The sequence below is a fragment of the Pelodiscus sinensis genome, chromosome 5, assembly GCF_052426305.1.
Source record: "Pelodiscus sinensis isolate ZL-2025 chromosome 5, ASM5242630v1, whole genome shotgun sequence".
NCBI lineage: Eukaryota > Metazoa > Chordata > Testudines > Trionychidae > Pelodiscus > Pelodiscus sinensis.
In genome coordinates, this window is record NC_143056.1 from 50962428 (window position 1) to 50984478 (window position 22051).

The following is a 22051-nucleotide window of genomic DNA, read 5'->3' on the forward strand; positions in this document are numbered from 1 at the left end:
TGGATGTGGCTGAGAAAAATATATTTTTTAAACCAAAGGTTTTTTCTTGGACTTCTTCATTTTAAATTTCTTTGTCATTTGAAAGAGTTTACATGGAGATATCAACATTTTTAAACACTTTCATTTTTTTGCTTTGATGATAGAAATATTTAGGCTCCGATTTCAGTCTGAAATGGAAACTTTATTTGTTGTAAAGTTGAAAGGAAAAGCTTGGATTTGGAGTCTTCTAGCACAGGGAATGTCTTAATGTGTTTGGAGAATGCCTAGCATATAATGAGTGCTATGAAAAATAAATAAGAACATACTGATTATGAGAATATATAGGTTTTTGTTCTACATATTGAAGGAAAGTAAGAGAGTTCCAGAAGTGACTAGAAACCTAAAAGACAAGGATGGTGAATGACACAATTAGTGGCTGGAGAAAAGGAGATGGTTAGTGGAGTGGAACAAATGGTCATTGATGCTGAAGATGGGAATGGGTTGGAACTGATTAAATGTCTTGGTTTGTTAGACTCTAAAATTTCTGGGAAGAGCATCTAATGTGGTCCTCTGCAAGACTAGCTAGCTCAGTCTTATTTTTCAGTTTTCACAGTACTGATTGTATCTGTTTCAACACTATCTAATGTAAAGGTGGTGTGATATACCAGGGGGTTCAGTCCATACCAATGATAAGCTGTATCATCCCTATCCTGTAATTGGGCGGGGCGGAGGGGGGTAACCTTTTGCAGTACCTTGCTGCTGTAGCCTCAAGCCTGGAGTGTGCTCAAACAGCTTCTAGCATGTAACTCGCTCCCAGCTATGTCTGTGCTGCGGGCAGCCAGCCACGCCTTGGCTCTTACCAGCCTTAAAGATGACCAGTACTCTCCCAGTCTTTCACCCAGAAATGTATGTCTGGTACTGCCTAGCCCTCGTCTATAGGGTTGCCAGGTGTCTGGTTTTCACCTAGACAATCTATTATTTCTGGTCCCTGTCCAGTAAAAAAAAAAAAAAAGAAAGAAAATGTCCGGTATCTTCTGTTTCTCTCGGACAGGAGCAGCGGGGAGTGTGGGGATTTTTTTTTCCTGCCATGTTCAGGTTTTTTTTTTTTTTTGTAAAAGTATCTGGCAACCCTAATCTTCTAGGCAATAAAATGACATTGATTCCATTATTCCTGTAAGAGAAAAATATGCACACAAGTTGGTACCCCAAATGGAATTACCCAGACACTTAAACAGAGTGGATTAGAGAGAAAAATAAAACAAATCTTTTAAGCACAGAGATGTTAAGCGTGTACAAGCAAGAGGCATAAAAGTCAGAAAGGGTTTCAAGTAAAATAAAGATGAAAAACTGATTGTGCCTCACTTAACAAACTATATGTGTTTGAGCAGATTACTGAGTTTTAGATGAGACTCCTCCCTCAGAGTCTAACATCTGCTTCATTTGTGTCTTCAGGTGCAGTGAATATGTTGGGCAAAAAGGAGAGAGAGGTGTCTGGGGGCCTTTGCCTCTTCTTTTCATAATTCTAGCTTCCCTCTGAGACACATTTACAGCTGGGAGCAAGGCAACAATCAACCTTTGAAAAAAAGGAAATGCCTTGCTGTTTCTTGGATTTTGTCAAGATAGGATAGATGAGCAAATTATAATAGGGTATAAGATGTGAACACAGGTATATTCTGTCTCAGCCAGTGATTACGTTATATTGATTTCTAATAGTGTGAGACTTTTTTGGACACAATATGCCTTAAATAGAAGGAAGCAATAACTGCTCAGAGTTAAGTATTGAAAGCAGATAATTCTTCTACATTAACATGTAAACCAATTTGTTGAGGAGCAAGATGGAAAGGATTTGTTCTCATTGTAAAATACTGAAAATAGGTTTCTTTGTTAATTGGGACATCAAATGACATTTTGTTAGAGTAATAAGAGCAGAACATTGAGTTGGGCAAGTGAGAGAATTTTATGCTACTTTTATTGGAAAAATGCAGCAGTGCTAACTAGTTAAGTCCCTATTCCAGACCTTGCAGCAGCTAGTCAGCAGTGTAATTCAGGAGAAATCTGTGTTCATCTTTGACACCTAAAAATAACAAAAATCAGTGTGTGATCACACTCTGAAAGTACCTATCAGGCAAAAAATTTCATTTGGTTTAATATGGTTTTATGCTACTGTATCGCTTACACTGTAGCACAAAATGAGCATTCTAAAGGAGTGATGTAAGCATTTAATCCTGCTTATATTTTCCTGAGACATTTTGAGCTCCTACATGCACTGCTAGCCACTGTGTTTGAAGAAATAAAATAGAGATTTGTTGCTACAAAATGGTCATTCATACGTGAAAAATGTCTTCATAATAGCTTCAGATGCCCACACAAGGCACACTGATTCTTTGTCCAAAAAGAATACCATATAATATAACGGCTAGACTATTAAAGGTGCTATCCAATGTACAAATAAAAAAATGTGACAAATTAGGTCTCTTTCCATTTTTTTCAAACAACAAGGTAAAAGGCCTTTTTTTCAGGTATAGTCATTCTAACATACTAGTGTAGGGGTGGCTATTTAGGATACTACTTAAAATTTTCTAGTTTAAAAAGAAATGCTTATCAGAGTATTAAAGCATATTTGAGAAGATGGGTTGGCTGGAAAGCAGCTGAAGGGACTTTTGGAGTGATTCAGCAGACTACAGGGTAATGACAATGTTGTCAACAGTCTCAAATTGAAAATCTGGCTAATAATTAACAACAAAATGGAGCCACATAAGGACAGTAATGAAAATAGTGATTTGAGACACTATAAAACTTTTCCCTTACTCAGGTAATATGACTAATTTCAAATACAGAATATACAACAGTGATACTTGGACAATGGCTCTTTGCATCATATGCTGATAAATTAACCAGTGTAATTTAACCTGTCAGGATGATTTTACTATGTTATTAACCAATTGTAGTTTATAAAATAACAATACTTAGTCATTTTGCTGTGAGAATAGCAAAGTACTATAGTAAATGAAACAATGAAGTCACACCACTGTGGTTCTTTTGAGTAATGATGATCACTCCTGAACCACTGAGGTGTGAATATCACTAGATTACACATTGATTTCAGAACAGGAAAAAAGATGGAAACATGACCATGGGTACATAATCTTGAATTAGTTTCTTCTCTTTTAATATATAAACTTTATGATCCAGATTAATTTGACCTATCCTATGTTTACTGAAGAATTTGAGACATGGTTGCATCAAAGCAGTGTAAGAATGTGGGGAAAAAATTCAGAAGGCAAGACAGTTACATTAAAAATGTCAGTTTTTAAAAAGACCCACCATCCTGTCCAGCCAGTTCAATATCAGTTCAGTTTGTGTCAACAAGATTGAATTGGTTTGGTTAAAATTTTGTAATAAACTAAATGTTGAAAAGCATTAAGTTGTTAAGAATGTCTGTGCTAATAGTGGATATAAAAGAGTGGTAATCCTGTACCTAGTAGGATGAGGACTTGCTGTTGTACTTTTTGTTTGTTTGCTTGCTTGCTTTTGTTTAGCTCAGAAATGTGGACAGTGTTTGTTGGGACAATGTTTCTGCTTTTATTATGTTTGAGGAAATAACATGATTATTAACTCAATCACATTGTGTGTGTTTGTCATATATTTTAATAAATTGTCTATAGGTTTTTAAGTGGATTCTTTCCCCCCTCCAGAAAAAAATATTGTACATGTTACTACTTGTGTGCTCAACAGGCCAAGTGAAAAGATTAAGCTCAGCATACCCTAATAAGTATAACTTTCACAACCGTCTGCTTAAATTGAGAAATGCCCTTTGTTATTTTGGTGCAACTCTGGGGTAGGATGTTAGTAGTACTGTACTAAAATACCTTTACCTATTGTGGCAACATAATGATTAACAAAATCTTTTGCTGCTTACATTCTACAACCAAAGCACTGAAATCTGCTATGTATAAAGATTACCTAGCAATGTCAGCTATTGTAGTCGCATATTCTAACAACTTTTTTTCTCTTTGCAATTAATAGGCTAAAATCTGCTAGGGATGTGGTGTCGAGAACAGGACATTCTTTGGCTCTGGGATCATTGTATAGATATTTAGGAGGAATAGGCTCTACTCAGCACCTGAACGCATGTGTTGGTATCCTTTATACCTTATCTCAAGACCATACTTCTCCTGATGTACAGGTACTTTGTCACATAACTCAAAATGTCTACCCACTCCATAAATACTAAAATATAACCAATTGTTGTGTGGGAGTAGAAGTTCTTCTAACATTTTATATCAAAGTTTGTTCTGTAGAATTCTTGAATTGATACTATTGTTTAGAATTTATTGTACATTCCCATTAATCTTTCTTGATTAATAAGTGCCTGCTTTTTGTTTTGAGCCGTATGTAATTTTTTGCCTGCAAAGCTGTCTGTGTCCTAGCACTTTTCCTTTATGAAGATGATGCAGTAAAATAGCTTGTCTCGGAGACCAGCTTGGTCAGTTGAGAAAGCTTGTTTGTGTCAGTCAAATTGTTGTGCAGATGAAGTCACATGGTTTTTCCTAAGCTACCTTCATACTTGTGGAAATTCCATCAACTTGCTCATAAAACTATAGATAAAATCTGCAAATTGCAGCTTTTAATTGGGATTAACATCTAAGAAATCAGTTGTCATTGAGGCTTTTGGATACTACTAACGACACAATATTAACAAGCTTTGCCACTACAAAATGTAAAATTTTCCTTACAATATTTTTCAAAAAAGAGCCATACGTTTTTCCAGATATTTTGTTCTGAAAAACAAATTGTCTGTATCAGCTTCATCCATCTACTCTCTTCCCACTTAAGAGCACTAGTTGTACCCATGTATTCATTTTTATTTTAATCACAGACTTCACAAACTAGGTGTTAGGTTTATTTTATTACATTAAGTGTGACATGCCTACATCTTTTTATTTTACAGACTTGGGCACTGCACTCTCTGTCACTGATAATAGATTCTGCTGGCTCTTTGTATCACATGCATGTGGAACCTACCCTGTCTCTTGTTGTCATGTTGTTGTTGACTGTGCATCCTGCTTATTCTGAAGTTCATCAGAGCCTTGGTCGCTGTTTAAATGCGCTTATCACTACGTTGGGGCCAGAATTGCAAGGTATCCATAAACAATATTATAATGTTCGATTTAGTAATAAGGACACTTAAATATTTTTCATAGTACATTTTTCATAGGTTATGCCTTTATTAGGCCAAAACATGATGGAAACTGTCCTTCCAAGATGAGCATTTTTTTTCCATTACCAAAATGTGGTCCTAAAAGCTTCTCATTGGGTTGAAAGTACTTATGTTTAATGTCTAGACACAGAGAGTATTTGAGAACAAATTCCAGATTAAGAACAAAATCCAGATTTAGGCACCTAAATAGAAATTGTCTGATTTATTTTTCCCCCTGTGAAGCTGTGCACTCATAGTACCCACTGAGTTCACAGCTCAAGGCAAGCACTCTGGGACTTGTCTACACAATGGGGTTAATCCAGAGGTTTTTGAAGCTCATCAGATAATGTGCAAGATGCTCTAATAGCATGTACAGAAATCTCTGGCATTATTTAAAAGGGCAAGGACGCCAGAGATCTATGTAGCCTGGGGAAACAAGGCAGGTACAGTGACTTTGACAGGGAAACCAACTGAAAGACTTCAGGGAAGGCATTGTATCTGGCCTTACCCATGGGGATTAATAGGAAATGTCAGATCAGGCACCCTCCCTTTCTTCTTTGAGGTCCAGGTCCTGCAAGCTGCTTCATGTGTGCAGACCTCATTGATTTTCATGGAGCTCTGTGTGGGGAAGAATTATGCATATATAAGGCAGTTTACAGGATCAGTACCTTAGTTTCCCGAATCTATAGCTCTCAGTGCCAAAGTCCACTTCCATCCCAATGACCCCCCTATAAGTGTATTCATTTTATTTACGATTTTTTACTCTGTTATTGATGATAAATTCACCCAGTCCTTCATATTAGTGTGATGTACATGCACTACCTTGATAGATTATTTTCCTGCCTGCCAATCCAAGGTTTTATTAACCACTTAATCCTCCCCCTCACCATGAAATACTCTCTTAAAAAAGAAAACACATCTTTTATATAGGTATGGAAAGTTCTACTGAATAAGAGTAGTCCAAAAAGAGGGTAGTGGAGTAAGGATGGGCAATAATTTTTGATGAAGGGAGACTCCAAGATTTTGGGAAGTGGTAAAGGGGCTGCACTTTTCTATGGAGGTGGCATGGGGTCTGGAATGGAGGTTGGGTGTAGAAGAAAGCTTGGGCTAGAGGATTGGTGTATAGAAAAGGGTCTGGGGTTTGAAAGTGAGTTTGGGTATTGTGGTCTGGGGCAGAGGATTGGGGTGCAAAGTCCAGGAGCAAGTGTAGGTACAGGAGAGGATTCTGACCTGGAGGAGGGGTACACAGAGTTTGAGTTATGACCTGGGGCAGGGAATTGGGGTGCAGGATTGGGGAGGGATTATGGATGCAGGAGAGAATTCTGGTCTGGGGGAGGGGCTTGGGAGGAGTTGCAGGGTCTGGGGGGGAGTTGTGACCTGGAGCAGGGGGGAGAGAATTGTAGATGTTTTGGTCAGGGATCTGGTGTGTGGATACCCAGATGACTCCCAGCCAGCAGCCCAGTGGGACCCTCAGGAATGCTTCCTGCCTGCCACAGCCCCAGGCTGCTCTAAGCAGTCAGCTGCTGGGGCAATGTGACTCTCTAGGGAGGAAGGGCACCTTTGCGTGCTGCCCTCACTCCGTGCAAAGGAGCCTGCCTGAGGATCCTGGCTGTCTGTGAGCTGGATCCAAAAGTTTGGTGGGCTGGATCCAGCCTGCAAACCATATTTTGCCCACTCCTGATCTAAAGGCTAGAGAAAGAAATAGAGACAGGTCTTCTACATTTACTACAGCCTTTTGTCTTACTGCCCCCCTCTTTTAACTGGTTGTAATACCTGCCTGCCTCTCAGTGGTATTTTGAGGACTCTTGTTTGTTTGTAAAGTTAGAGTTCTAGAAATGTAGGCCTGCAAGGGACCTTGACATGACATCAAACACAGTCCCCTGCACTAAAGTAGGACTAAGTTGGCTGTGACTGTCTGTTGAAAGGTGCAATAGAAGTGCTCAAAATGATGATGAGTACGGGCAGTCCCCTGGTTACATCAATCCAAATTACGTCGGACCCCTAGTTACAAACAGGGGGCGGGGGGGCGCAGCTAATGTGGGGTGCCTCCCCCACTGTCGCCGCCTCCAGCGGCACGGGGGGCGCTTCCCCCCAGCAGACCAGGGAGACGCGGAGCTAGCCCCCCTCCCCAGCAGACCAGGGAGACGCGGAGCTAGCGTCCCCCCCCCCCCACCCCCCAGCTGACCAGAGAGACGCAGAGCGGCTTTTCTCACCGCGGAGGATGCGGGTCTGCTGGGGGGAACAAGACACCAGCCAAAAGGGGGCACTCCGGAGCGGAAAAATTAATTTCCTAGGGAACAGCAGGAGCAGCAGGCAGTGAGACCCATTGTGTTACAGTCCCCACCTTGGGAGCAACAGCTCTTTCCCTCTTCAGCACTAGAGCCGCAAGTATCTTGTTAGCGTCACGTGAAATTAACCAGGGTACGTCTACACTACAGCGCTAGTTCGAACTAACTTAGTTCGAATTAGTTAATTCGAACTAAGCTAGTTTGAACTAACGCATCTAGAACTAAAAACTAGTTCGAACTAGCGTTTTGCTAGTTCGAACTAGCAAGTCCACATTGAGTGGACTCTGAACAGGGCTTAAGGATGGCCGGAAGCAGTGCCGGCAGGGCATAAAAGGAGGACTTAGAGCATGGAGATGCTGTCTCAGGCTAGCCGAGGGCTGCGCTTAAAGGGTCCCGACCCCCACCCCGGACACACAGTTCTAAGGGGTGCCCCGCTTGCAAAGAAGTTCTGGCTTGGAGTGCCCTGAGTGCCCACACTGGGCACATCACACCACTCGGCCATCAGCCCGGCTGCACTTGCCGCAGGCTGCCATCTGGGGAGAGGGAGTAATTGGGGGGCTGCAGGAGAGCTTCCACCCCCAGAAGCCCACAGAGCCAGCCCAGTCCTCCCCATCGGGGGCTCGTACCCCATTCCTCCCTCACCTCCTTCCACTTACCATTCCCTAGCCCCCCTTCTTATTGATGTACAAAATAAAGATAATGTTTCTTCCAACATTGACTCTGTCTTTATTGAACAAAACTGGGGGAGACTGGGAAAAGGAGGTGGGAGAGGGGAAGAGAAAGGCTGGGAGAGGGGAGGGCAACTAACATGATCAGGGGTTGGGAACAGGTCCCAGATGAAGAAAGGCTACAGAGACTGGGACTGTTCAGCTTAGAAAAGAGGAGACGGAGGGGGGACAGGATAGAGGTCTCTAAAAGCAGGGGTTGGGTGGAGAGGGTGCATTCAGAAAAGTTCTTCCTGAGTTCCCATAAAGAAGGACTAGAGGACACCAAAGGAAAGGAATGGGTAGCAGGCTTCAAACTAGTAAGAGAAAGTTGTTCTTGACAAAGCAAATAGTTAACCTGTGGAACTCCTTGCTGCAGGAGGCTGTGAAGGCTAGAACTAGAACAGAGTTTAAAGGGAAGTGAGATCAAGTGATGGAGGTTGGGTCCATGGAGTCCTATTAGCCAGAGGGTAGGAGTGGTGTCCCTGCCCAAAGTTTGTGGAAGGCTGGAGAGGGATGGCACGAGACAAATGGCTTGGTCATTGTCTTCGGTCCATCCCCTCCAGGGTCCCTAGGGTTGGCCGCTGTTGGCAGACAGGCTACTGGGCTAGATGGACCTTTGGTCTGACCCAGGACGGCCATTGTAAGCTCAGGGCTCAGGGTCGGGGGTCTCAGTGGACCACCTTGATTTTCATGCACACCTGCTCCTGGGTGGCCAGGCTGGCAGCTCTCCTGCCCTAGACGGCCACTTTCCTGTGCCTAGTGCGGAGATCGTGGACGAGGTCCACGATGTCCGCACTAGCCCAGGAAGGTGCCCGCCTCTTGCGGTCCAGGGCAAGCTCCTGGGAGCCGCTAGCCTGGTCCCGGCAAGAGGGGGTGGGCTGGGGGGCATCGGGTGGGTGGCTCTGTGCCGTGCCAGGTGCAGGGTCTGCTAGCTGGGTGCTGGCAGGCTTGCACCTGGCACGGGCACCGTAGCCAGCCCGTGCCCCTTTAAGGGATCCGGGGCCGGGAGGGGGGCATAGAGTTTCCCTGGTGTTGGCCAGAGGTGCCACCAGGGAAACCTGGGGAGGGCTAGCCTCCCACTAGTTCGAACTAAAGGGCTACACAGCCCTTAGTTCGAACTAGCTAGTTCGAACTAGGCGTTAGTCCTCGTAAAATGAGGTTTACCTAGTTCGAACTAAGCGCTCCGCTAGTTCGATTCAAATTCGAACTAGCGGAGCGCTAGTGTAGCACCTATTAAAGTTAGTTCGAACTAACTTTGTAGTGTAGACATACCCCCAGTCCCTTCCAGCCTGGCAGAGGTGAAGCTGAAAAATTACCCAGTGGTGTGGATGGGCAAGATTGGGGAGGAGCAGGACAGAAGGGAAGAGGGGATAAGCTCCAACCCCACACCCTGACTGGAGCGGAGCAGGGTAAGCCCCAAGGGGATGGGTCTGGTTGCAAAGTGGGTGAGTGGACAATGAGGACCCACCTGTGGCTAAACTCCTGTTCCCAACACAGAATTTTTCTTTAAAATTAATCCTGTGGATAAATTCACACACACACTTCACAGGAAGGGATTTCCATTTTCTGTTCAGCAGAATACAACAACAGCTTTGATTGTATCAATATTTCACTGTGCTCTCCAATGACTATTGATTATACTTAATACCCATTTCACTGAACCATCTGTAGCAAATTCTATTTGGAACAGTAATATGCATTGAATAAACTTTTTTTAGTTATAAAAAACAAAGATTCTGACTATTAAATGAATAACTGGGATCTTTCAGGTACCCCAAAAGGAAGATTTGGATATAGCATGAAACACTGAAACTTATGATCAATTTTTAATTAAAATATCAACCAAAAAACCCTTCATATCAAAACAGTATGTGTTTTTCTTAGAATAAGGAAGTTGTATGAGAATCAGGGTCTTTTCCACCTAACTCCAGCTCCTCTTCCCCTCCCAAAATATGTACCAGTTCCAACTTTACATACAAATTCAACTTAAGAACAAACCTACAGTCCCTATCTTGTACGTAACCTGGGGACTGCCTGTATTCTACTTCAATCACTTGCAAAATCCCCCTTGTGAATTATTTCATTAATAGTGAATGCCTTGTATAATTACTTATGTTTTACCTATTATTTTAAAAGAATATAAAGGAATGTTAATATGTTGGACCACTGTTTTTGTAACTGTAGGCAGTAATACTACAGTTTCTGAATTAAGAACTTCTTGCCTCTTGGGGTGTGCCGTGATGCAGGATAACCCTGACTTCCTTGTTCAGGCTCAAGCCATCTCTTGCCTCCAGCAGCTTCATATGTTCGCTCCACGACATGTCAACTTGTCCAATCTTGTAAGCTGTCTGTGTGTAAGTATAGCTTTGAAAATAGCTTTAACATTTGTCTTGAAACATAAAACCTTTAACTAAATTTTCCATAAACCAGCCAGTTACCAATTGTTAAAATAAATTTAATATTATGTTTTATTAATTCGTCATTCTGGAATAGGGTGAGGTTTTTTTGTCTTTTCATATGCATGTGGCCGTTCTTTCTTCTCTCCTTTTTATTTATCCATTTTCCCTTCCTTTTGTTTCTTCCTTATGTCTTCCAAGAGCAGTCACCTGTTACTGACTTCGAATACGTACTACTGTTCTTACACAAGTCAAACTTTCATTGAGCAAAAGTTTTTAATTCTGGACAGTATTTCTTCTCATCTATGCTAGGTTAAGGTTTGATGAAGTAACTGATTACTTGTTAATATTCAGTATAAATAAGTAATATAGTTATTTGAAATTTAGATTCGTTTGCTTTTCCTGTCAATGCTATACTGCTAGTGAGCATCTGATGTAGTTCTGATACTTAAGACAGCTACCCCCCTCACTTGAGTTTTCAGACATGACACAAAAGTGATTGGTAACCTCACTTTTCAGGTCTGTCATCTCCCTTTGTAAAATATTATATGTTACCTTTAACTGCCATGGTAGCTGCCATGTCCCCAGAATCTAGTTCAATCCAAGAAAGCAATCATAATGTTATCATGATTGGTCAGTTCTTCATACAGTAAGTGTTTTCCAGCAAAGATGCATCCCCAGCACCAAATTCAACCTTTGTTTGGACAGGGTATTGGTGTCCCAGTTCTTCTTAAAAAAAAAAAAAATCCTTGTACTATAATCATAGGACTGGAAGGGACCTCAAGGAGTCTTCTAGTCCAGTCAGTTGCACTCATGGCAGGACTAAGAATTATCTAGACAGGTGCTTGTCTAATCTGCTCTTTAAAATCTCCCAATTATGAATATTCCACAACCTCCCTAGGCAATTTAGTCTACTTTGCCTATTCTTGTTACATGCTTATTTTATACACAATACAATATGGCTGTGTCTAGACTGGCATGATTATGCGGAAATACTTTTAACGGAAAAGTTTTTCCATTAAAAGTATTGCCGCAAAAGAGTGTCTAGATTGGCACAGATGCTTTTGTGCAAAAAGTGCTTTTGCGCAAAAGCATCCGTGCCCAGTATAGACACGATTTTGCGCAAGAAACTTCCGATGGCCATTTTAGCCATCGGGCTTTCTTGCGCAAAAAATTAAGGTGCCTGTCTACACTAGCCCTCTTGCGCAAGTATTCTTGCGCAAGAGGGCTTATCCCTGAGTGGGAGCGTCAAAGTATTTGTGCAAGAAGCACTGAATTCTTACATTAGAACGTTAGTGCTCTTGCGCAAATTCAAGTGGCCAGTGTACACAGCTGGCAAGTTTTTGCGCAAAAGCAAGTGCTTTTGCACAAAATCTTGCCAGTCTAGACGCACCCTTCGTGTTTCCATAAGAACATTGTGTAGCAAGAGAAGGTGTTGACAAGATTTGATCTACTGTCATTATGCTGGTTCCCCTGTAAACGTTTTCCCAGAAGTAAAAAAAAAAAAAAATTAATTTTTCTGGCTTTTCTTGTCTATCTTCCATTTCTGCTTTGGAGTTTTTTAAGTCTTCTTTTGTCTGAGCAGATGTTGCATATCATTAGTATACATATCTTCTGAAGTGCGCATTTCTTCCATATATGTTTTGAGGTTTTGGTAGAAATGTATCTGCAAGATTCAGAAGAGCCTCACATTATTGTTGGGTTTAAGCACGAGCCTTTTTATTTTGGGAGAATTGTAACAATCTTCAAGAAATGTCTCTGTGAGTGATTCACTGGCTGTGTCCAGACTCAGGGTTTTTTTCGGGAAAAGTAGCCTTTTCCCGAAAAAACTTCCCCTGCGTCCAGACTCAAGCCGCGTTCTTTCGAAATTAATTCGAAAGAACGCGGCTTTTCTTTCGATGGCGGTAAACCTCAATTTACGAGGAAGAACGCCTTCTTTTGAAAGTTCCTCTTTCGAAAGAAGGCGTTCTTCAATGTAAATAGGGCTTCTTCGAAAGAGAGCATCCAGACTCACTGGATGCTTTCTTTCGAAAAAGCAAGCCGCTTTTTCGAAATTTCTCCATGCAGTCTAGACGCTCTCTTTCGAAAGAGGCTCTTTCGAAAGATGCTTTCGAAAGAGGCTTGCAGTCTAGACATAGCCACTCTGTCTTGGTGCCATCACAGTGCCTTTGATCTGTGCGTTTCCCAGCAGTACCTGTGTGGGCCACACGTGAAATGACTGCCTTAAGCACCATTGTCAGCTGAAGTAGCGTGTGCATGGCCCAGGCCCTCCACTTCCTTCTCAGACATCTCTGGCCTGAGATGGAGTTCTGCAGTCCTCTAGAGAAGAACAAGAAAAATAGTGTAGTGTAGTAGTATTGCTCATAGTTAGCGTGTTAGTGTTCATTTAAGAAGAAAAATATAGTTTTTCTGTCTGTCTCTATCTGATACAGAGGCAGCAGACGGGGAGTGCATGTAGTGGACAAGATTAACTGATAAGAGCATGCTTAATTGTGTTGTCGACTACACGTTGTCATCCCTATCGCAAACAGGGTAATGCAATGCTCCCATCAGACAGGTTTGACACCATACAGTCTCTGGTAGCCACAAAATACAACAGCCTACAAACCATGGCACACAAGTGCTTACAAATCCTTGGATCCATGGCAGCATATACCTTTGTGGTGAATCATGTACTGCCTTCAAGCATGGCTTTCCACCGTACTCAAACCAGACATATACCCTATGACCATTTGTTTGACCCTACCAGAAACCATAAGATAGCCACTGATGTGGTAGCACTGCATCAGTTTCTGTTCAGGAGTTCTTTTTACAACCGTAAACTCGTAGGTGCTAGGGACTGCAGACACCTCCTGTGTAGGATGGGGAACACATCTCTAAACTTGCATGTTGCAAGATTGATGGTCTGTGGTGGAAGCCACCCTAAATATTAACTTCTTGGAACTTTGCACAGTCCACAGTGCCTGCTTCCACTTCCTTCTGTTTCTCCAAAATTAGCATGTGTGGGTCATAACATACAACATAGAATCATAGAATACTAGGACTGGAAGGGACCTCGAGAGTCCAGTCCCCTGCCCTCACAGCAGGACCAAGTACTGTCTAGACCATCCCTGATAGACATTTATCTAACCTACTCTTAAATATTTCCACAGATGGAGATTCCACAACCTCCCTGGGCAATTTATTCCAGTGTTTAACCACTCTGACAGGAACTTTTTCCTCACGTCCAACCTAAACCTCCCTTATTGAAGTTTAAGTCCATTACTTCTTGTTCTATCCTCAGAGGCCAAGATGAACAAGTTTTCTCCCTCCTCCTTATGACACCCTTTTAGATACCTGAAAACCACTATCGTGTCCCCCCTCAATCTTCTCTTTTCCAAACTAAACAAATCCAATTCTTTCAGCCTTCTTTCATAGGTCATGTTCTCTAGATCTTTAATCATTCTTATTGCTTCTTCTCCTCTCCAATTTCTCCACATCTTTCTTGAAATGCGGTGCCCAGAACTGGACACAGTACTCCAACTGAGGCCTAACATCGCATGCAGGTTTTAAATAAACAGGCAGGGAGGATTTTTATGCACCAAAGTCACATGAAGAAAGAGGCAAGGAATCTATATCCAGTTCAAATTCCAAGTCTCTATCTCTGTTGGCTGTGCGAGCTCCCCTGGCTGACACCTTTGCTAGGTAGCTGAGTTAACCCCTTAGTCACTGGGTTCTGGTCAGCACTCCTCCTGTTCATGACAGGGACATATTGGGTTTCCACAACACCACCACAGATGCATGGAATAGACATTTTCCCTAGGACAACGTGTGTGAGCTCAGTCCCACAGTCCTACACCAAATACCCACTGATGGAGACCACAGACCATAGATCTGTTCGTGACTCCCCACAATTCCAAGTGCACCTTTTTCTGCTCCAGAGTAGGCATTGGCAAATTATCACAGAGGGATGTCTTCCTCATCAGCTGGATGGATCACCTCCTCTACATTTTCCCACTGATGCCTCTCCTCCCCACGGTTGTAGAGAAGATCTGGATGTACAGGACTGGAGTCACTTTAACAGCCTCTTCCTGGCTCAGAAAACCCCGATACCCCCATATAGCCCAGATGTCTGTCCCCACCACTTTCCCTCTTCCTCTTCAACAGAATCTGTTAACTCAGGCACTGGGCCAAAAACATTACCTGGACCTGCAAAGGCTCCGCTCACAGCCTGACTCCTCCATGCCTCACTTGCAGAACTAGAGTGTTCAGAACAGGTACAAAATGTTCTCCATATTCAGAAGCCTTCCACCCGCTCCACTATACTCATCAGTGGAGGCAATTTACAATCTCGTATACATCAAAGCAAGCAGATTCAGCAAGAGCACCACTCACTGTCTACATCTACACTATATGCTTCTTGTACAAGAAGCCTTTTGCGCAAGAGTTTTTGCGTAAAAATTTCTTGCACAAGAGCACGTCCACACCTCAAAGCACATTGCAAAAGCGATGTGCTTTTGTGCAAAAGAGCTCCACGCTGCATGTGCTTTGTGGAAGGGGTTTCTTCCACATAAGGGAGTTATGCCTCATAAAAGGAGGTTTACCTATGGCAGAAAAAACCCTCTGTTCTGCTGTTTTACTCTTGATTTCCTTGTGCAAAAGCTCATTTTAGGTGTGGACGCTTCACGGGTTTTTGCGCAAAAGCTTTGCAGTGTAGACATAGCCTCTCTGGTACTGGGCAACCTCCCCACACTCAAACAGTCGGGCCTTTCCGTAATTCGTTTTGGGTATACTTAGCAGCACTCTTGGCCTTCCATCATAAGGTGGAAAATGTCTCCCTCTTTGCCCATCCTACCACAAAATATTTTCTAAAGGCTCTCCAAATCCTCCATTGTGATGTGAGAACTCCTGTCAACCCATGGGACCTAAACCTCGTCTATCATGAACTCGTGGCAGAAACTTTCAAGCCGCTCACCTCATGCTTTTTACTACCCCTTTCCATGAAAGTGGCGTTTCCTGTTGTTACTACCTTCTCCTGTTGTATGGGGGAGATGGTGGCTCTTACGGTCAACCCCTCAATACGCCCTCCCCCCATGTTTTTTACACCACGTTGTTTAAGGACAATATAACCCTCTGTACTCCCCTCAAATTCTCGCCTAAAGTACCATCCTCGTTCCATATCAACAAACTCTTCCATATCCTAGTATGCTTCCCTAAATCACATACTAATTCCTTCAAAACGCCCATGCAGATGTTTGGTGTTAGATGCATGTTGGCTTTCTATGTCACCTTATGCAATAGCTGTAGTTCTTCGAGATGAGTGTCCCTGTGAGTGCGCCACTTCTCACCCTCCTACCCTTTGCTTCGAAGATATCAGCCTCTAACAGAGAAGGAATGGGAAGATCTAAGCCACACATGCAGTACTTCAATTGACAGCACGTGAGGCAGATACCGCTCATGTGCAGCTTGCATAGAGACTGCTAGGAAACTCTCTGATCAAAAGAGATGGGACAGCACCAAGACTAAGAGTGGAACACCCACAGGGACACTCATCTCGAAGATAACCAGTTGTTGTATAAAGTGAGTAACTGTCCCTTTAGGGATTCTTCTTTCCTCCTCCTTTACACCATATTTTATCCTGGATCTCTATTTGAATAGGTAAAAAGCATTTCCACCTATCTTTAATGACAGCATTTCAGACTAAGGAGTTGTTGTCCTGTTGATCAGTCAGCTTATTAGCATTTTCATCTGTGTGCAGATCTATAAAATTAATGTTTTGTCTACCGCCATTTACAGTAGAATCTCTCTAAACTGTACAAAAAATTGATCTTTTCTCACTTCTCAGCAAAGGTTTATTAATAGAGTATTTCTGAAACCGTATTATTAGTACAAACAGTATTTCAGTATGCTTGTAAAGTTGTTACAGTAGAGTATGGAATATTTGATAAAATTTATCTATGCTCTTCAATTAAAGACTGAAGTATATTTTGTTGTGTGTATGTATGTTCATTTAAGCCCCAACCCTGCCTGATGTGGGTAGATTCTTGTGCCCACACGAAGTCCCAGTGAAATCAGGGACTCCATGTAGTTGTAGATATCTTTCTGCAAGGAATTCATTACAGAATCAAGGCCCCCTACACTAATATTTTCAGATTAGTACTTGGCAATAGGTCTCTGTCATAAGTATGAATGAGTGGAGCTTGATTTATACTTTTCTTATTTTGGCCACAGTACTGACATCTACTGTAGGAGTTTATAGAATATGGAGTCTGCATGAAGAGTTACCATTGTTGTCTTAACAGGAGGCATGGACAGGGCACTGTTTTGGGATGTGTGAGAGAGAAGTTCAGTTGCTAGTTCTGCGAATGGTATGCTGGATGAGTTTGGGCAAGTCTCTCCCTGTGCCTCAGTTTCTCCATATGTAAAGCACATGGAGCGCTAAAGATGAAAATAAGAGCAATGTGATGTTAATTTTTTTTTTATTTTTAATGACAGCATTCTGTGCGAAGGAATTGTTTGTAAAAAACAGGAAGGAAGATAGAGGGTTCTTGTCAGAGAAACAGACTGTTTCACTGATGTCCACTGAGATACACTAAAGAGAGCTCTGAAAACACTGTTGCTGAGATTGATTACATTAATTGCCAGTTGTTATAACCAATAGTTACTTAGAGTCTTTTTTCCTCTTTTCTCCTATTTCTAATATATTGGAAACTTAGAAGTTAAAATTTATTTTAGAATATCTTAGGGGTAGCTGTGTTAGTCTGCAACTTTAAAAACAATTAGTGGTCCTATAGCACCTTAGAGACCAACCAAAATATATAGAATCATGAGCTTTCGTGGCCAAAAAAGTGGGTTTTGTCCATGAAATATCATGATTCTGTATATTTTGGTAAGTCTCTAAGGTGCCACAGGACCACTTCTTATTAAAAATGTTCTTAAAATATTTAATTATTAAAAGATAATTTTTATAAAAAGAAATCTTATATCATCATCATCATCCTCACCCTCATCTTAATTCCCCAAGCCCAAACCAAAAAAAAATCATCTTAACATTTTCTTCCTTTAAAAAGAGAATTTTCTTTCAGGTCTTTGTATCTAACCACACAGTATTTAACATTCTCTGATAATTAAATACTTTGGCATCTAGTGATAACTAATACTATTCATTTTACAGCTAACTTTAAGAATACACACTAAGGTCTTTTTTATGTGTCTCTTATACATTGGGTGGATATATAGGGTGAATGCTCAGGTTTTCAGCTATAGGACCCAAAGGAAACATGTTCAAATACAAATATATACGATATATAAAAGTTTCAATAATCTCTTTCCTGAGCTGTTTTTACATTTATTTTCCCCAGTGAATTTTCTGGGCTGTTGGCTTACATTTAAAAAATGTTCAACATTATATGATGAGGTAACTGGACTAAACAAATGAGGATTTTGTGCCATGTTTGAGATATAACTCCGAATTTAATATTCTGTATTGACGTTTTATGGTTTCCTTGCTGTAGTGAGTATCATTGTGGTATCTGTATTTTGATTTTTCATGACTGGTTTGTCATTTGTTTTTGTGCAGGAGATCTTGTTGGATAATTCTGTGTTGGTAGGTCCCTGAGCCTTGTTAATCCTAAAATTTAAGCAGTTTGCAGTGGTGTTTTTTATTTCCCCCTGTCTCTCTCTCTGTGTCTAACCATTAATGTAAAATAAAATACCTTTAGCATGTCAAATGATGTTCATTTGGTATCACCCTAACTGAATCCCTTCTAACCTTCTGCAGCTGGCAAGTGTGTTTCATTTTGTGCTCTTAATTTTGCATCAGTTTGACTTTAACATGTCCAATGCAGAAATGGTTTAAGTTATTTAGTATGTATTGCTTGCATTGTGTTTGTTACCCCTCTTTCCCTACTTCAAATGTGGGAGAATGAAACACATTAAGAATGTGTGTCTTGCATTTTCCAATAGCCTGCCTTGAGTGCTCTGCCCTCCCATATAAAAATTATCTGGTGAATTGCAATTTGAAGCATGCCAGATTTCTAGGAGACCATGTTGCCTGCTTCAATAAGTGTTGCATTAAAGATTCAATTGCATCCTTTAAAATTTCACTTAAAGTATCTTGCAGAGATGTTAATCGACTCATTTATTTTTAGTAAAAGATTGTTATGCAGAGCATATCTTTGTATTTATTAAATGTATAATTCATAATGAGTTTTGCAGAGTCACATGCATAAGCACGAGACCCAAATTAGTTCTAAATATAACAAAACTGATATTCCACATCATTTATTCTTTGTGTTCTTAATTTTTATTTTTAATCTGATTTTGTGTGACTGTTGGCTTGTCAATAACAAATAAGAAGCATGACTCCTCAGCAAAGATTCTCTGCAGCGGACACTAGGCTCTGGCCTTTTTTCAGTACCTTAGAACAGTGGTTTTCAATCTACGCTTCACAGACCCCTGTGAGTCCATAGACTGTGTCCAAGAGGTCTGTGAAAAGCAGTTATTACCATAGAACAATGTATTTCAGCCAGTGGCCTACAGACCTGTGGGTCTACAGGCAATATCTAAGTTTTCCAAGAGGTCTGTACTTCCACTGAAAGTTTTTAGGGGCCCACAAATGGAAAAAAAAATTGGAAACATTTGTCTTAGAGAAAGGTAGAAGGTTACTTAATTATAAAGGATAACCTCTTTAGCTTTCATATACTTAGACACACATTTATTCATTATAACCTAAGCTTGGATTTTATAAATTGTATAAATGTTGGGGGTATAGTTACCCTGCCCAGCCGCTTGACAAGCTTATTGCATTTGTGGTTTACTTTCAAGGTAGTTTTTAAAATTTGGTGTGGAAGAAGACCTCAGGTGCATGACTTTTTTTTTAAGTTGTTTCCTTGGTCCAGGAACAATTTTTATGTTGGCATCAGTTTTCAGTACAGAAAGCAGAAGCTGATCTTGTAACGTTCAAGTACAGGTTGAACCTCTCTAGTTCAGAACTCTCTGTTCTGGAAACATCAGTCATCCGGAATGATTTTAGTTATCTCGATATCCACTTCTCATGGGTGTGGTCAAGTTTCCCCTGGTCCCATACAATTTGTTTACAGCCATTCTGTGCTGTTACTTAGCCCTAATTTACCTCTAAATGTCTTCTAAGAGCCCAGTAAGCAATATCAATCTCCCATGGTTTGGCAAATTTTCTGGTTCAGAACTGCTCAGGTCCCAAGGTTGCCTGGCTAGAGAAGTTCAACCTGTAATCATGCTCTACGAAGTCATGCTTGAGGAATCGTTCAGGAGAGCTGATTTGTTTGTCCACACAACATGCCCATCTCTAACCCTGACCTGCCCCAAAACAAATGATTATCACATGATTTAGTTGGACTATCTACTGTACATTTTCCAAAGAAACCATATTCAACATCCCTTTTTATTCTTCTTGCTCTTTCTCTTAAATTCTCACTTTCATGCACCTTAGAATTACTTGAACTTGGTTTTCTCATCTGCAGTTGTATCATAATTTTCATGTATCACACCTGGCTCTCTATAACAGTGATACAAGTGGAGTTCATTTGGACTGAGTTTTCATACACCTTGTAATTGTGTGATCAGAGTAAGAATATAATAAACATTCATTTAGATTGTGATTCAACTTCCATTGAAGTCAGTGGAAGTTTTTCCACTGTTGTCAATGAGACATAGATCTGAGAATCTCTCTTTATAATACTGTAAATGCTTTGATAACCACAGTAAATTTGAAAGTTCTCTCAGTGAGATTATTTTACTTCTAATTTTAGATGTACAAAGGTATGCAAAACAGGATAGTTATTTGGTAGGACTTCACAGTCTATTGCATAAAATAATCAATCAGAAAGCACTGGACTACAGCCATGTTGGGTAGCAGCTACAGAGGTTGTGAGCCATCTTATTTCCTTTGTTTCCATATTTCAGGTGAATCTCTGTAGCTCCTATTTGTTGTTGAGACGAGCAGTGCTAGCTTGCCTGTGTCAGCTTGTGCAAAGAGAAGCAGCAGAGGTATCAGAACATGCTGTCGCCTTTGTTAAAGACTGCAGAGAAGACTTCATTTCAGGTATTGTATGTCTATTAAGCTTTGACACATGCTGAACTTGGATTATTAAGCAGTCTTCCTTCTAATTTCAACTCAGATGGCCAATTACTTGTTTTGTAGCACTTTGAAAATCTTTAACTCAAAATGGATTTTCTTGTAAAAGATTGCATTTATTTGGTTATATTTGTTGAAACTTTTTAGGCATCTTCTGGTGATAAAACAATGCTAACAGCTGTGTTGCCAAGCCTCACAGTTTTTGTTATGAGTCTCATAATATTTGGTGGAGGTTTTTTTAAATCCTCAAGTGCTGGATCTCAAAAATATAGCCCCTATGGGCGCAGAGAAGAGCTTGAAAATGTGTCCTAGGTGTACCCTGGTAGTGACCAGAACCAAATAGTAGTTTAAAAAACACATTTTTAAACATTACGGTATGTATACATTGAGGTATATATATTTTGAAATAAGTGCTGTGTAGATACTTCTGTCGAAATAGGGGGCCTCCAGCCTTCCCAGGGTGCCCTGGTGGCTACTCCAGCCTTAACCAATAATATTCCTTTCCCTCCCCAGAGCCCTTAAAGGGGTTGACTGTGGCCACAGTGCCTGTGCCAGCTCCAAGCCTGCCAGCCTAGAGCCAGCAGTCACTGCCCCTGACCTAGTAGCCCCAAAACATGAGCCAGAAAGCCACTGGTAGTCAACCCTCCACCGCTCCCCAGGAGCAGTCTGCCAGCTCCCAGGAGGAGCCTGCCGGGGGCCGGAGAAAGAGGGAGCCTTCCTGGTCCAGGGTTCCTGCTGCATTGTTGACCGAACGTTTAATGGCCTGGCCAGCAGTGCTGACTGTAGCTGCTAGGATCTTCTCTTGACTGCGTGGTCCGGTTGAAAATTAGACACCTGGCAACCTTACTAGGAGGCGAGTGAAGTGGTAGAGATGTAGCCGTGTTAGTCTGGGGTAGCTGAAGCAAAATGCAGGACAATGTAGCACTTTAAAGACTAACAAGATGGTTTATTAGATGATGAGCTTTCGTGGGCCAGACCCACTTCCTCAGATCAAATAGTGGAAGAAAGTAGTCACAACCATATATACCAAAGGATACAATTAATTACTAGGAGGCCATACTTAGGCTTTCAGCTACTGATGAGCTATTCAGATCCATTAATTTCTTGATAAATCAAATGATTATCTCTAGTTGCAAAAATCCTCTTTCTCCTCCGCCCCGTTTTATTTATGCCACGATGTGGCGTATTGATCTTTCTGCACATGTTTGTTGCATAGAATGAGAAAACACAATTACATGACTTGAGATAAGCCTTTACTTGACTAAAACTAAAATCAGGCCTGCCACACCTGCCCTTACACTAAATAAATGTTGCCTTTCTGGTGTAGCAAAGCCAAATTCTCTTATTATTAAAATTCTATGATTTGTGTTCAGTATATTTCATTCTAT

General features: G+C 41.2%; 1 protein-coding gene across 13 annotated transcripts in view; it reads left to right on the forward strand.

Annotated features, from left to right (window-relative positions):
- HEATR5A (HEAT repeat containing 5A) overlaps positions 1–22051 on the forward strand; it is a 125651-nt gene that overhangs the window by 68516 nt on the left and 35084 nt on the right. For 11 of the 13 annotated variants that reach the window (XM_075926962.2, XM_075926964.2, XM_075926967.2 and 8 more), the window contains 5 exons: positions 4006–4165; positions 4931–5120; positions 10359–10528; positions 18129–18155; positions 20492–20630. In XM_075926962.2, coding sequence (XP_075783077.2) covers positions 4006–4165; positions 4931–5120; positions 10359–10528; positions 18129–18155; positions 20492–20630 — 686 coding nt within the window. The remainder of the gene's footprint in view (positions 1–4005; positions 4166–4930; positions 5121–10358; positions 10529–18128; positions 18156–20491; positions 20631–22051) is intronic. The other 2 variants (XM_006116365.5, XM_075926969.2) reach the window with 1 other exon arrangement.